We start from the raw sequence: 15,923 nt of genomic DNA on the forward strand, positions 1-15,923 counted from the left end.
TATTGAGCAGCAACGTCAGGGTAAGGAGGCCCATGTATCACCCTCACCCGGATAGGTGAGATATCGGCAGGGAAACCACACGATTTACGCCCTTGCATTCTGTCTCAATGTGTTTATCACACACTCTGCTGACAACAACTAGCATTTATATAGTGCAAATAACATCGTAAATCGTCCCAAGGTGCTTCACAAGAGTGTTAGCGAACAAAATGTGACACTGAGCCACATAAGGAGATATTAGTGCAGGTGGCCAAAAGCTGGGTCAAAGAGAACATAAGACATAGGAGCAGGAGTCGGCCATTCGGCCCCTCGAGCCTGCTCTGCCATTTAATAAGATCATGGCTGATCTGATCATGGACTCGGCTCCACTTCCCCGCCCACTCCCCATAACCCTTTACTCCCTTATCGCTCAAAAATCGGTCTATATCCACCTTAAATATATTCAATGACCCAGTCTCCACAGCTCTCTGGGGCAGAGAATTCCACAGATTTACAATCCTCAAGAAATTCCTCCTCATCTCAATTTTAAATGGGTGGCCCCTTATTCTGAGACTATGTCCCCTAGTTTTAGTTTCCCCTATGAGTGGGAATATGCTCTCTGCATCCACCTTATCAAGCCCCCTCAGAACCTTACATATTTCAATAAGATCACATCTCATTCTTCTGAACTCCAATGTGTATAGGCTCAACCTAACCTCATGAGTCAACCCCCTCATCTACAGAATCAATCTAGTGAACCTTCTCTGAACAGCCTCCAACGCAAGTACAGAGGTAGGTTTTAAGGAGTGTCTCGAAGGAGGAAAGAGAGGCGGAGAGGTTTAGGGAGGGAATTCCAGAGGTTAGGGCCCAGGCAGCTGAAGATACTGCCACCGATGGTGGAGCGATGGAAATCGGGGGATGCACAAGAGGGCAGAATTAGAGGAGCGCAGAGATCTCGGGGATTGTAAGGGCTGAAGGAGGTTACAGAGATAGGGAGGGGTGTTGGGGCTGGAGGAGATTAGATAAGGAGGGGTGTAGGGGCTAGAGGAGGTTAGAGATAGGGAGGGATGTAGGGGCTGTTGGAGGTTAGAGATAGGGAGGGCTGGAGGAGGTTACAGAGATAGGCAGAGGTGTAGGGGCTGGAGGAGGTTACAGAGATAGGGAGGGGTGTTGGGGCTGGAGGAGGTTACAGAGATAGGGAGGGGTGTTGGGGCTGGAGGAGATTAGATGAGGGGTGTAGGGGCTGGAGGAGGTTACAGAGTTAGGCAGAGGTGTAGGGGCTGGAGGAGGTTACAGAGATAGGGAGGGGTGTAGGGGCTGGAGGAGGTTACAGAGATAGGGAGAGGTGTAGGAGGTTACAGAGATAGGGATGTCGGGGCTGGAGGTGGTTACAGAGATAGGGAGGGGTGTAGGGGCTGGAGGAGGTTACAGAGTTAGGCAGAGGTGTAGGGGCTGGAGGAGGTTACAGAGTTAGGCAGAGGTGTAGGGGCTGGAGGAGGTTACAGAGATAGGGAGAGGTGTAGGAGGTTACAGAGGTAGGGATGTCGGGGCTGGAGGTAGTTACAGAGATAGGGAGGGGTGTAGGGGCTGGAGGAGGTTACAGAGTTAGGCAGAGGTGTAGGGGCTGGAGGAGGTTACAGAGATAGGGAGAGGTGTAGGAGGTTACAGAGGTAGGGATGTCGGGGCTGGAGGTGGTTACAGAGATAGGGAGGGGTGTAGGGGCTGGAGGAGGTTACAGAGTTAGGCAGAGGTGTAGGGGCTGGAGGAGGTTACAGACATAGGGAGAGGTAGGAGGTTACAGAGATAGGGATGTCGGGGCTGGAGGTGGTTACAGAGATAGGGAGAGGTGTAGGAGGTTACAGAGATAGGGATGTCGGGGCTGGAGGTGGTTACAGAGATAGGGAGAGGTGTAGGAGGTTACAGAGATAGGGATGTCGGGGCTGGAGGTGGTTACAGAGATAGGGAGGCCATGGAGGGATTTGAACGCAAGGATGAGAATTTTGAAAATCGAGTAGTTGCTGGACTGGAAGCCAATGTAGGTCAGCAAGCAAACCCCATCAGATGCAACGACAGAATCATCCTAGGGAGCTCAGTGTAGTTTCTATAGCACCTTTCACATCCTCAAAACATGCCAAAGTGCCTTCTAGCCGATGAAGTACTTTTGGAGTGTGGTCACTGTTGTAATGTAGGAAATGCGGCAGCCAATTTATGCACAGCAGACAGCAACGAGCGAAATGACCAGATTTGTTGTTGGTTGCAGGAGGAATGTCAGCCCAGGACAGAGAAAGGATTCCCCCGCTCTTTTGAATAGTGGCTGTGGGATTGTGTTGGTCCCACCTGAACAGACAGATCTGGCCTTAGTTTAACACCCCGTGTGAGACAGTGCAGCACACTGTTGGTGCTTGCCAAAACAACCTGTTCCATCACGGTCTACAGTAATGGTACACGTTAGCGACTACATTGCAGGAGGGTAGGTACGTGTCATCCCAGAGATAGAGCTGTGCTCCCTTATCATAGGCAGTCCCTCGGAATCGAGGAAGACTTGCTTCCACTCGAGTCCTTAGGTGGCTGAACAGTCCAATACGAGAGCCACAGTCCCTGTCACAGGTTGGACAGACAGTGGTTGAGGGAAGGGGAGGGTGGGACTGGTTTGCCGCACGCTCCTTCCGCTGCCTGCGCTTGGTTTCTGCACGCTATCGGCGACGAGACTCGAGGTGCTCAGCGCCCTCCTGGATGCACTTCCTCCACTTAGGGCGGACTGGTCTTTGGGCCAGGGACTCCCAGGTGTCGGAGAGGATGTTGCACTTTATCAGGGAGGCTTTGAGGGTGTCCCTGTAACGCTTCCTCTGCCCACCTTTGGCTCGCTTGCCGTGAAGGAGTTCAGAGTAGAGCGCTTGCTTTGGGAGTCTCGTGTCTGGGGCATGCGGACAATGTGGCCCTGCCCAGCGGAGCTGGTCGAGTGTGGTCAGTGCTTCGATGCTGGGGATATTGGCCTGGTCGAGTACATCAACGTTAGTGCGTATGTCCTCCCAGGGATATTCCCTTATACTGGGTAAATAAACCCCTTCAAACGGTCAGATTCCCGGGCGGGCAAAGAATGAGAGAAGTCAAACAAAAATAACCATTTCACTCGCTCGTTTTATTGTGCAGCAGCCAGTTACCAGTTCAACCCAAGTCTGTGCAAGAGAAGGCAGCATCGATACAGCCTGTGTCCCCGATTAACCCCACCCGGCACGGTGACCGCATAATCCCTGAGGACCATTCAGGACAGCACTCTCAAACGTACCCATTAATGCTCCATGTGAGGATCCAGTTAATCCTCGTCCCGACGAAACATAACACCCCCCTCCCCCTAATCAGCAGCAACATTTGAGAGATTTCATCAGCTGCTTGAGGTAGGAGCTTAAGAAAAGAGAATCCAATTTGCAGATCGTGATGCAATTCTGGGCACTGCATTTTCGGCAGGACGCCAAGACCTTGGAGAGGGTGCGGAGATTTACCAACATTGTTTCCAGAGATGTGGAGAAGCTGGGGTTGTTCTCCTCGGAGCAGAGAAGGTTAAGGGGGAGATTTAATCGAGGGGTTCACTATCACGAGGGGTTTTGAGGAGTAAATCAGGAGAGACTGTTCCCGGGGGCAGGAGGGTGGGTAACCAGGGGGACACAGATTGACGATAATCGGCGATGGAACCAGAGGGGGAGATGGGGAGAATGTGTTTTTGACGCAGCGAGTTGTGATCGGGAAGGCGCTGCCTGAGAGCAGATTCAATCGGGACTTTCAAACGGGGGAATTGGGTAAATACTGGAAGGGGGGAAATGTGCCGGGCTGTGGGGAAAGAGCAGGGGGGGAGTGGGACTGATTGGATCGCTCTGTCACAGAGCCGGCACAGCACGGGCTCCAGGGGCCCCGATGGGATCCTCCTGTGCCGTGAGATTCTGATTGGGAGCAGGAGCTTTTTAAATTCTGATTACGTCCTGATCAGCGGATCCTGGGCTCCTGCCCCTCGGGCAAGGCCCACATTAAATAAACCACACCCGACACCCCGCCATCTAAATGTCCACGCGATAGCAAGAGAGAGAGCGCGAGCAGGATTAACCCCACACGCTCGCGGGGGCAGGAGAGAATCCGTTCGTCGGCACCGCTGCCCCCCGCAGGGCCGGAGGTGTTACAGCAGCTGGCGCACGCACTCGGTGCCGGGGTAGTCGGGGAGGTTCAGGCCGTACTTCTCCTCCAGCGCCGGGGGCACGAAGCGGCCGCCCAGGAAGTGGTAGCGCCCGCGGAAGTGGGCGGCGGCTTTCTTGGGGGCGGTGAGGGAGATGAGCAGGTCGGGCTGGATCCCGTGGGGACCACCCATCTCCACGTCCCAACCTGCCGGACAGAAACCAGAGACAGCGTCAAATCCCCCGAACATGGTTATATGGCAAAACAATCCCTGCTTCATCTTCTCCTCTCCTACCCTTTCCCTCTCTCCATCTCCTCCCCTCTCCCTCCTTTCTCCTCTACCCCCACTACCCCTCCCTCATCCCCTCACCCTCCTCCCCACTTCCCCTCTCCTTCCCTTCCTTCTTCTCTCCACTTCCCCTCTCCTCCCCATTTCCCTCCTTGCTCTCTCTCCTCCCCACTTCCCCTCTCCATTTCTCTCTCCTTCCCTTCCTTCCTCTCTCTCCTCTCCCCCACTTCCCTCCTTGCTCTCTCTCCTCCCCACTTCCCCTCTCCTTCCCTTCATTTCTCTTCTCCCCTCACTTCCTCACCCCACTTTTCATCTCCTTTTCCCCGCCCCTACTTCTTTCCCTCTCCCTCGTTCCCTTTCCCCCCCCCCCACAACCCCTCTCCCGCCCTTTGAACTCTTGCCCTCAGTGTTGCTGGTCGCTGGGCTGCTGTCACTAACTTATGGAACCGACTGATTTTGCAGAAATAGACCGCTGTCTCTCTCGCCTGTCCCTCCAACTTCTCGAGACTCTGATGCCCTGCTGAATCTAATAACCCAGGACTCTCTTATCTGGTCAGAGAATCTCACCGCACAGAAGGAGGCCATTCGGCCCATCGTGCCTGTTCCGGCTCTTGGAAAGACAGATCCAATCAGTCCGGCTCCATTCCCTTTTGAAAGTTATTATTGAATCAAGGAGGAATCGGATAAATACTTCGAAAGGAGAAATGTGCCGGACTGTGGGGAAAGAGCAGGGGGAGTGGGACTGATTGGATCGCTCTGTCACAGAGCCGGCACAGCACGGGCTCCATGGGCCCCAATAGCCTTGCGGGCAGCGCATTCCACACCATCGTAGCGCGCTGTTTGAAAACACATTCTCCCCATCTCCCCCTCTGGTTCCATGGCCGATTATCGTCAATCTGTGTCCCTCTAGTTACCGACCCTCCTGCCCCTGGGAACAGTCTCTCCTGATTTACTCCTCAAAACCCCTCATGATAGTGAACCCCTCGATTAAATCTCCCCCTTAACCTTCACTGCTCCAAGGAGAACAACCCCAGCTTCTCCAGTCTCTCCCCGTCACTGAAGTCCCTCATCCCCCGGGACCATTCTGGTCAATCTCTTCCGCCCCCTCTCCAAGGCTCTCTTTACTCTGTACCTGCCCTGGGAGTGTTCAATGGGACAGTGTAGAGGGAGCTTTACTCTGTATCTAACCCGTGCTGTACCTACCCTGGGAGTGTTTGATGGGACAGTGTCGAGGGAGCTTTACTCTGTATCTAACCCCCTGTACCTGCCCTGGGAGTGTTTGATGGGACAGTGTAGAGGGAGCTTTACTCTGTATCTAACCCAGTGCTGTACCTGCCCTGGGAGTGTTTGATGGGACAGTGTCAAGGGAGCTTTACTCTGTATCTAACCTGTGCTGTACCTACCCTGGGAGTGTTTGATGGGACAGTGTCGAGGGAGCTTTACTCTGTATCTAACCCATGCTGTACCTGCCCTGGGAGTGTTTGATGGGACAGTGTAGAGGGAGCTTTACTCTGTATCTAACCCCCTGTACCTGCCCTGGGAGTGTTTGATGGGACAGTGTAGAGGGAGCTTTACTCTGTATCTAACCCGCTGTACCTGCCCTGGGAGTGTGTGACTGGAGTGGTGGGGCCGCACTCACCGGACGGGATGTCCACGCTGGCGATGGGAAGGGTCACGGCCTCCAGCGTGCCCAGGATGGCGGCGAAGGGCTCCCGCACCTCCCCTTTGAAGCTGAAGCCAAAGATGGCGTCGACCACCAGGTTGTACACCTCGTCGATGAACAGCGGCTGTCGGGCGACGGGAGATGCGGTGTTAGACAACAACAACCACCTGCATTGGCGTGGCGCCATCGACCTCATATACTGCTCACGGGAGGCTCATTAGACACAAATCCAACCCCCAGCCACATACGGAGATATTACGAGGGGTTAACCAAAATCTTGGTCAAAGAGGCCACTTTTAAGAAGCGTCTTAAATGAGGAGGGAGAGGCGGAGAGGTTTAGGGAGGGAATTCCAGAGCTTGCGGCCCAGGCAGCTGAAGGCACGGCTACCAATGGTGGAGCGATGGAAATCGGGGGATGTGCAAGAGGCCAGAATTGGAGGAGTGCAGAGATCTCGTAGGGTTGTGGGGCTGGAGGAGGTTACAGAGATAGGGAGGGGTGTAGGGGCTGGAGGAGGTTACAGAGATAGGGAGGGGTGTAGGGGCTGGAGGAGGTTACAGAGATAGGGAGGGGTGTAGGGGCTGGAGGAGGTTACAGAGATAGGGAGGGGTGTAGGGGCTGGAGGAGGTTACAGAGATAGGGAGGGGTGTAGGGGCTGGAGGAGGTTACAGAGATAGGGAGGGGTGTAGGGGCTGGAGGAGGTTACAGAGATAGGGAGGGGTGTAGGGGCTGGAGGAGGTTACAGAGATAGGGAGTGGTATAGGGGCTGGAGGAGGTTACAGAGATAGGGAGGGGTGTAGGGGCTGGAGGAGGTTACAGAGATAGGGAGGGGCGAGGTCCATGGAGGGATTTGAACACAAGGATGAGAATTTTTAAATGGAGGCGTTGCTTAACCGGGAGCCAATGTAGGACAGTGAGCACAGGGGGGTGATGGGTGAGCGGGACTCGGTGCGAGTTAGGACACGGGGGCAGCGAGCACAGGGGGTGATGGGTGAGTGGGACTCGTTGTGCGTTGGGACGCGGGGCAGTCGAGTTTTGGATGAACTGAAGGTTATGGGGGGTGAAGGTGGGAGGCCGGCCAGGTGTGCGTTGGAATAGTCAAAGTTTGGAGGTTACAGAGGTACAGATGAGCGTTTCAACAGCGGATGAGCTGAGGCAGGGCAGAAACAGGCAATCTTCCATCTCAGTGGGTGACATGCAAGATACTGAGCTACCCGTGCCAGAAACATCCCACGTCCAATCCACACCGAGTTGGTCATCTCATATTGAACATAAGAACATAAGAAATAGGAGCAGAAGTCGGCCATTTGGCCCCTCGAGCCTGCTCCGCCATTCAATAAGATCATGGCTGATCTGACCATGGACTCAGCTCCACTTCCCTGCCCGCTCCCCATAACCCTTGACTCCCTTATCACTCAAAAATCTCTGTACCTCTGCCTTAAATATATTCAATGTCCCAGCCTCCACAGCTCTCTGGGGCAGAGAATTCCACAGATTTACAACCCTCAGAGAAGAAATTCCTCCTCATCTCAGTTTTAAATGGGCGGTCCCTTATTCTGAGACTATGTCCCCTAGTTCTAGTCTCCCCCATCAGTAGAAACATCCTCTCTGCATCCACCTTGTCGAGCCCCCTCATAATCTTATACGTTTCAATAAGATCACCTCTCATTCTTCTGAACTCCAATGAGTGGAGGCCCAACCTCCTCAATCTGTCCTCATAAGGCAACCCCCTCATCTCCGGAGTCAACCGAGTGAACCTTCTCTGAACAAGGGCAGCAGACACTTAGGAAACCACCACCTCCACGTTCCCCTCCCAGTCACACACACCATCCCGACTGGGAAATATATCGGCTGTTCCTTCATCGTCGCTGGGTCACAATCCTGGAACTCCCTCCCCAACAGCACTGTGGGAGCACCTTCACCACACGGACTGCAGCGGTTCAAGGCGGCGGCTCACCACCACCTTCTCAAGGGGCAATTAGGGACGGGCAATAAATGCCGGGCCTGGCCAGCGACGCCCACATCCCAGGAACGAATAGAAACAAAAAGAGATGTCATCACACAGAAGGTAAATGGATTAACAGTTAATGTACGTACAACCCAGGCGAATTCCTGTTCATGTTTCTTACCTCTGAAGGGAACTCCGTCAGGAAGGGGATGTCCATTTTCTGGCACTGGGTGGTGAGAGCTTGGAAGAGGGGTTTGCTTGGGCGCTTTGGGTAGAAGATCGTCGGCTCATAGCCCTGCGAAAGGAGAAGAGACTGTTTAACACAGGGGCAACCCAAGACTAAAGCAAAATAGTGAGGATGCTGGAATCTGAAATAAGAACCGAAAATGCTGGAAATCTCAGCAGGTCTGGCAGCACCAGTGGAGAGAGAAACAGAGTTAAAGTTTTGGGTCGATGACCCTACGTCAGAACTGGCGAATGTTCGAAATGAATAGATTCTTAAGGAGCACTAAGAGTGGGGGACAGAACAAAAGGGAAGGTCGGTGATGGGGGAGAAGTCAGGAGAGATGCGAGACAAAAGGGATGATAAGAACATAAGAAATAGGAGCAGGAGTCGGCCATTTGGCCCCTCGAGCCTGCTCCAACATTCAATAAGACCATGGCTGATCCGATCATGGACTAAGCTCCACTTCCCCGCTCTCTCCCCGTAATCCTTTACTCCCTTATCACTCAAAAATCTGTCTACCTCTGCCTTAAATATATTCAATGTCCCAGCCTCCACAGCTCTCTGGGGCAGAGAATTCCACAGATTTACAACCCTCTGAGAGAAGAAATTCCTCCTCATCTCAGTTTTAAATGGGCGGCCCCTTATTCAAAGATCATGCCCCCGAGTTCTAGTCTCCCCCATCAGTGGAAACATCCTCTCTGCATCCACCTTGTCGAGCCCCCTCATTATCTTAAACGTTTCAATAAGATCACCTCTCATTCTTCTGAACTCCAATGAGTAGAGGCCCAATCTACTCAACCTTTCCTCTTAAGTCAACCTCCTCATCTCCGGAATCAACCGAGTGAACCTTCTCTGAACAGCCTCCAAAGCAAGTATATCCTTTCGTAAATATGGAAACCAAAACTGCACGCAGTACTCCAGGTGTGGCCTCACCAATACCCTGTATAACTGTAGCAAGACTTCCCTGCTTTTATACTCCATCCCCTTTGCAATAAAGGCCAAGATACCATTGGCCTTCCTGATCACTTGCTGTACCTGCATAGTATCCTTTTGTGTTTCATGCACAAGTACCTCCAAGTCCCGCTGTACTGCAGCACTTTGCAATTTTTCTCCATTTAAATAATAACTTGATGGGCCGACTTGAGATGCTAATGACAGAAGTTAGAAAAAGATCAGTCTGGATAGGGTGTGAATGGCAGAGTAATTAGCAGCTGCCACGGGAAACACAGAGAAAAAATACATAAGATCAGCGGGCGGGAGATTTAAAAAAAAAAGAGGAAGGGGAGCAGAATATGGGCAGGGGTTCTGGTCTGCATTTGTTGAACTCGATGTTGAGTCCAGAAGGCTGTAAAGTACCTAAACGAAGGATGAGGTGCTGTCCCTCGAGCTTGCGTTGAGCTTCGTTGGAACAATGTAGGAGGCCGAGGACGGAGAGGTCAGAGTGCGAGTGGGGGGGGGGGGGGGGGGGCGGGGAATTAAAGTGACAGGCGACCGGAAGCTCGGGGTGACACTCACGGACTGAACGGAGGTGTTCTGCAAAGCGGTCACCCCAATCTACGCTCGGTCTCCCCAGTGTAGAGGAGACCACATCGTGAGCAGCGAATACAGTATACTAGATTGAAAGAAGTACAAGTAAATCGCTGACAACTTAAGACTGACTGGTGTCCAAAAAAGGGTGGAATAAGTTGCAGCAACCAGAACATGACTTTCCCCACTCAGACCCTGAAGACACGGTGCAGAAATGGAGGCAAATTCTGCTGAGGGCTGGACTTGCTAACTGAGGGAGCCCATGTCTACCCAGTCCAGGTTGCAGAGTTAGGGCCAGTCGCTAATAAAGATAAGTCACCTGTCACTAACCCAGTCGCGTTGAACAAACTCGGGTCACCACGATGATGGTGGCTGCAGCAGGAGCAAGTCTTGAGTGCACAGTACATCGGAACAGGAGGAGGCCATTCAGCCCCTCGAGCCTGTTACATTAGGAACAGGAGGAGGCCATTCAGCCCCTCGAGCCTATTACATTAGGAACTGGAGGAGGCCATTCAGCCCCTCGAGCCTGTTACATTAGGAACAGGAGGAGGCCATTCAGCCTCTCGAGCCTGTTCCGCCATTCAATCAGATCATGGCTGATCTGTATATTATCCCCATCTACCCACCTTGGTTCCATATCCCTCAATAACCTTCCCCAGCAAAACTGGGACAGTGTAGAGGGAGCTTTACTCTGTATCTAACCCCCTGTACCTGCCCTGGGAGTGTTTGATGGGACAGTGTAGAGGGAGCTTTACTCTGTATCTAACCCCGTGCTGTACCTGCCCTGGAAGTGTTTGATGGGACAGTGTAGAGGGAGCTTTACTCTGTATCTAACCCTGTGCTGTACCTGCCCTGGGAGTGTTTGATGGGACAGTGTAGAGGGAGCTTTACTCTGTATCTAACCCCCTGTACCTGCCCTGGGAGTGTTTGATGGAACAGTGTAGAGGGAGCTTTACTCTGTATCTAACCCCGTGCTGTACCTGCCCTGGGAATGTTTGAGGAGACAGTGTAGAGGGAGCTTTACTCTGTATCTAACCCCCTGTACCTGCCCTGGGAGTGTTTGATGGGACAGTGTAGAGGGAGCTTTACTCTGTATCTAACCCCGTGCTGTACCTGCCCTGGGAGTGTTTGATGGGACAGTGTAGAGGGAGCTTTACTCTGTATCTAACCCCCTGTACCTGCCCTGGGAGTGTTTGATGGGACAGTGTAGAGGGAGCTTTACTCTGTATCTAACCCCCTGTACCTGCCCTGGGAGTGTTTGAGGAGACAGTGTAGAGGGAGCTTTACTCTGTATCTAACCCTCCTGTACCTGCCCTGGGAGTGTTTGTTGGGACAGGCTTGGGGTGTGTGAACTTACGAAGAGCTTGAGGTGCCTCGCACACACCAGCCCGTCTCCGCCATTGTTGCCTGGTCCGCACAATACCAACACGGCTGGGGTTTGTTTCCGAAGTGACGATAGTGGATACGCCTGAAGGAGGGAGAATGGTGAGTGAGTAACGGCCACAGCGATACGTAACACAACTTTAACAACCAATAAAGCAGCTGTGTGTACGGCTGGTAATGCTGGGAGACGATAAAACATTTTCTGAATCACACCTTTCACATTCTCAGAGCATCCCAAAGCGCTTTACAGCCAATTAAGTACTTTTGGAGTGCGGTCACTGTTGTATTGTGGGAAACGCGGCAACCACTTTGCGCACAGCAAGCTCCCACAAACAGCAATGTGATAATGACCCAGATCATCGTTTTTTTGTTATGTTGGTTGAGGGATAAATATTGGCCCCAGGACACCAGGGAGAACTCCCCCTGCTCTTCTTCCAATAGTGGCCCCGGGATCTTTTACATCCACCCGAGAGGGCAGACGGGGCCTCGGTTTAACGTCTCATCCGAAAGACGGCACCTCCAACAGTGCGGTGCTCCCTCAGTACTGCCCCTCCGACAGTGCGGCGCTCCCTCAGTACTGCCCCTCCGACAGTGCGGCGCTCCCTCAGTACTGCCCCTCCGACAGTGCGGCGCTCCCTCAGTACCGCCCCTCCGACAGTGCGGCGCTCCCTCAGTACCGCCCCTCCGACAGTGCGGTACTCCCTCAGTACCGCCCCTCCGACAGTGCGGCGCTCCCTCAGTACCGCCCCTCCGACAGTGCGGCGCTCCCTCAGTACCGCCCCTCCGACAGTGCGGCGCTCCCTCAGTACCGCCCCTCCGACAGTGCGGCGCTCCCTCAGTACCGCCCCTCCGACAGTGCGGCGCTCCCTCAGTACCGCCCCTCCGACAGTGCGGCGCTCCCTCAGTACCGCCCCTCCGACAGTGCGGCGCTCCCTCAGTACCGCCCCTCCGACAGTGCGGCGCTCCCTCAGTACCGCCCCTCCGACAGTGCGGCGCTCCCTCAGTACCGTCCCTCCGACATAGTCGGCCTGGATTTAGTGCTCGATTCCCGAGAGTGGAACCCACGACCTTGTGACTCAGGGGCAAGAGTGCTGCCCACTGAGCTACGGCTGAGACAATAGTCGCAGCAGGTCACACCAGGAACCAATACTGGCAGACAACGGGCAGCTCGAGACCCTGCTGGGGGCAGCTGGGTGTCCATAAGCTTGGCCCGTGACACGCTCGGTGATGGAGCTGATCACAGAACCGAGCGCAGACTGAATGCCCCGGAACCCCGGCACTTGTTCTTGGAGCGAGTTAAGCACCTCCAGGACAGAGGCGTGGGGAGAGTCATCACCGGGCAGTGCGCAGTCTTACCCATTACCTGGTGTCCCCCTCACCCGCCCGCCCGCCACAAGTTGAGCGCCTACCTTTGCAATGGCAGACGCGCAGCTCAGTCCTGCCAGCTCCATCAGCTGGTCCACACTGAACTTGTACTCATCGAACAACTCCCGGTCAATGGCCTGGGCCTCCTCCTGACTGCGGGCGAGAGAAACAGAGGTCACCATACAGGGAGAGAGGACAGGAGCAGGCCTTCAGCTTCTCGGGCCGGTTCCGCCATTCAATCGGATCTTGGCTGGCCTGTCCCTCACTCATAGAAACATAGGAGCAGTAGTAGGCCATTCGGCCCCTCGAGCCTGCACCGCCATTCATTATGATCATGGCTGATCCTCTATCTCAACACCATGTTCCCGCTCTCTCCCCAGACCCCTTGATGCCTTTTGTGTCCAGAAATCTATCTCCCTCTTAAATATATTCAGTGACTTGGCTTCCACAGCCTTCTGTGGTAGAGAATTCCACAGGTTCACCTCCCTCTGAGTGAGAACATTTCTCCTCATCTCGGTCCTAAATTTCCTACCCCATATCCTGAGATGTGACCCCTTGTTCTAGACTTCCCAGCCCCGGGGGAAACATCCTCCCCGCATCCAGTCTATCCAACCCCGTCAGAATTTTATACGTTTCAGTGAGATCCCCTCTCATTCTTCTAAACTCCAGTGAGTACAGGCCCAGTCGACCCAATCTCTCCTCATACGACAGTCCTGCCATCCCAGGAATCAGTCTGGTGAACCTTCGCTGCACTCCCTCTATGGCAAGTGTATCCTTCCTTAGGTAAGGAGACCAAAACTGCTACAATACTCCAGGTGCGGTCTCACCAAGGCACTGTATAACTGGAGTAACATAGAAACGTAGAAAATAGGTGCAGGAGTAGGCCATTCGGCCCTTCGAGCCTGCACCACCATTCAATATGATCATGGCTGATCATTCATCTCAGTAGCCCATTCCTGCTTTCTCTCCATACCCCTTGATCCCTTTAGCCGTAAGGGCCACATCTAACTCCCTCTTGAATATATCTAACGAACTGGCCTCAACAACTTTCTGTGGTAGAGAATTCCACAGGTTCACAATTCTCCGAGTGAAGAAGTTTCTCCTCATCTCGGGCCAAGACATCCTTGCTCCTGTACTCAAATCATCCATCTACCCGCCTTGGTTCCGTAACCCTTAATACCCTTATCCAACAAAAATCTATCTATCCCAGTTTTGAAAGCTCAAATTTACCTCCGGCCTCAACAGCTTTTTGGGGGGAGAGAGTTCCAGATTCCCGCGGCCCTTTGTGTGAAGAAGTCCTCCCTGACATCACCCCTGAACGGCCGGGCTCAGATTTTAAGGTGAAGCCCCCCTTGTTCTGGACTGCCCCCACCAGAGGAAACCGTTTCTCTCTCGATCCACCCGATCGATTCCTTCAATCATCGTCCACACCTCGATCAGATCGTCCCCTCAATCTCCGACACTCGAGGGAACACAAGCCCAGTCTGTGCGGCCTGTCCTCGGGATTTAACCCTTTCAGCCCCCAGGTATCATTCTGGAGAATCTGCCCCGTTCCCCCCTCCCCTCCGAGGCCGATATATCCTCCCTGAGGGGCGAGGCCCAGAACTGGACCCAGTTACTCCCCCCAGGGTCAGACCAGAGCTCTGTACAACTGAAAAACCGCTTGAGATAAAAGAGTTAACAAGTCCCTAATATTCACACCCGGCTTTATGCCTCCGCAAGATCCTACAAATCCCCTGGGAGGACAGACGCACCAACGTTAGCGTCCTCGACCAGGCCAACATCCCCAGCATCGAAGCACTGACCACACTCGACCAGCTCCGCTGGGCAGGGCCACATTGTCCGCATGTCCCCAGACACGAGACTCCCCAAAGCAAGCGCTCTACTCGGAACTCCTTCACGGGCAAACGAGCCAAAGGTGGGCAGAGGAAACGTTACAAGGGACACCCTCAAAGCCTCCCTGATAAAGTGCAACATCCCCACCGACACCTGGGAGTCCCTGGCCCAAAGACCAGTCCGCCCTAAGTGGAGGAAGTGCATCCGGGAGGGCGCTGAGCACCTCGAGTCTCGTCGCCGAGAGCGTGCAGAAACCAAGCGCAGGCAGCGGAAGGAGCGTGCGGCAAACCAGTCCCACCCTCCCCTTCCCTCAACCACTGCCTGTCCCACCTGTGACAGGGACTGTGGCTCTCGGATTGGACTGTTCAGTCACCTAAGGACTTATGTTAAGAGTGGAAGCAAGTCTTCCTCGAATCCGAGGGACTGTTTATGAATGAATGTATATTCAGAAGCCTCCGTCCGGCAAGCCAACTTACCCGAGGTACTTCAATGGTTTCCCGCCCGGGGCGGAACAGCTGGGGTTCATCTGGCCGGGTCGTGCCCGCCACTGCGGGTCGGGGCAGAGGAAGTCCTGCGCACGAGAGGCGGCCGGACCCCAGCCGCGGGCGGCGAAGCGAGAAGACACAAAGACGCCGAGGCCCAGGAGGGTCCTGATCCCCAACATTCAGGGACAGACCGAGGAAGCAGCCAGCCTGAGCGGGAGAGAACGGGTATTAAAAGAAAGAACTTGCGGAATTGCTACAGCCCTTTCATTAGAACTTAAGAAACAGGAGCAGGAGTCGGCCATTCGGCCCCTCGAGCCTGCTCCGCCATTCAATACGATCATGGCTGATCTTCGACCTCAACTCCACTTTCCCGCCCGATCCCGTGATTCCCTTAATATCCAAAAATCTATCGATCTCTGCCTAGAATATACTCAACGACTGAGCCTCCACAGCTCCTCCGACAGTGCGACACTCCCTCAGTACTGGCCCTCCGACAGTGCGCCGCTCCCTCAGTACTGCCCCTCCGACAGTGCGCCACTCCCTCAGTACTGCCCCTCCGACAGTGCGCCGCTCCCTCAGTACTGCCCCTCCGACAGTGCGCCGCTCCCTCAGTACTGCCCCTCCGACAGTGCGGCGCTCCCTCAGTACTGCCCCTCCGACAGTGCGGCGCTCCCTCAGTACTGCCCCTCCGACAGTACGGCGCTCCCTCAGTACCGCCCCTCCGACAGTGCGACACTCCCTCAGTACCGCCCCTCCGACAGTGCAGCACTCCCTCAGTACTGCCCCTCCGACAGTGCGACACTCCCTCAGTACCGCCCCTCCGACAGTGCGGCGCTCCCTCAGTACCGCCCCTCCGACAGTGCGGCGCTCCCTCAGTACTGCCCCTCCGACAGTACGGCGCTCCCTCAGTACTGCCCCTCCGACAGTGCGGCGCTCCCTCAGCCTCTCACCACTTGAACCTCTGGAAATGGAGGCACTGCTCCGCCCTCCGACCAATCACCGTTCGCTCCCGCCCATCACTCACGCGGCCAATCAATGCCACCGAGAGGGCTGAATGACGGCA

At 54.4% G+C, this 15,923-nt stretch overlaps 1 protein-coding gene across 1 annotated transcript; it reads right to left on the reverse strand.

The window, feature by feature from the left end:
- Window positions 1–3,099: 3,099 nt before the first annotated feature.
- naxe (NAD(P)HX epimerase) lies at window positions 3,100–15,279 on the reverse strand. Its single transcript, XM_070868743.1, has 6 exons — window positions 14,852–15,279; window positions 12,584–12,692; window positions 11,149–11,259; window positions 8,220–8,333; window positions 6,069–6,216; window positions 3,100–4,347 (listed from the first exon to the last, which is right to left on the reverse strand). Exons 1-6 carry the CDS (start codon window positions 15,037–15,039, stop codon window positions 4,145–4,147), a joined length of 873 nt encoding a protein of 290 aa, XP_070724844.1. The 5' UTR covers window positions 15,040–15,279; the 3' UTR covers window positions 3,100–4,144.
- Window positions 15,280–15,923: the final 644 nt, after the last annotated feature.

The sequence above is a fragment of the Pristiophorus japonicus genome, chromosome 30, assembly GCF_044704955.1.
Source record: "Pristiophorus japonicus isolate sPriJap1 chromosome 30, sPriJap1.hap1, whole genome shotgun sequence".
Taxonomy (NCBI): domain Eukaryota; kingdom Metazoa; phylum Chordata; class Chondrichthyes; family Pristiophoridae; genus Pristiophorus; species Pristiophorus japonicus.

Bases quoted from the DNA above. Each gene is read 5' to 3' on its own strand.
- naxe (XM_070868743.1), bottom strand. From the start codon at position 15,039: ATGTTGGGGATCAGGACCCTCCTGGGCCTCGGCGTCTTTGTGTCTTCT. The intron at 12,693-14,851 runs GTAAGTTGGCTT...TCTCGCCCGCAG, and splicing joins AAACCATTGAAGTACCTCGG to TCAGGAGGAGGCCCAGGCCA. The intron at 4,348-6,068 runs GTGAGTGCGGCC...TCTGTCCGGCAG, and splicing joins CAGCGTGGACATCCCGTCCG to GTTGGGACGTGGAGATGGGT.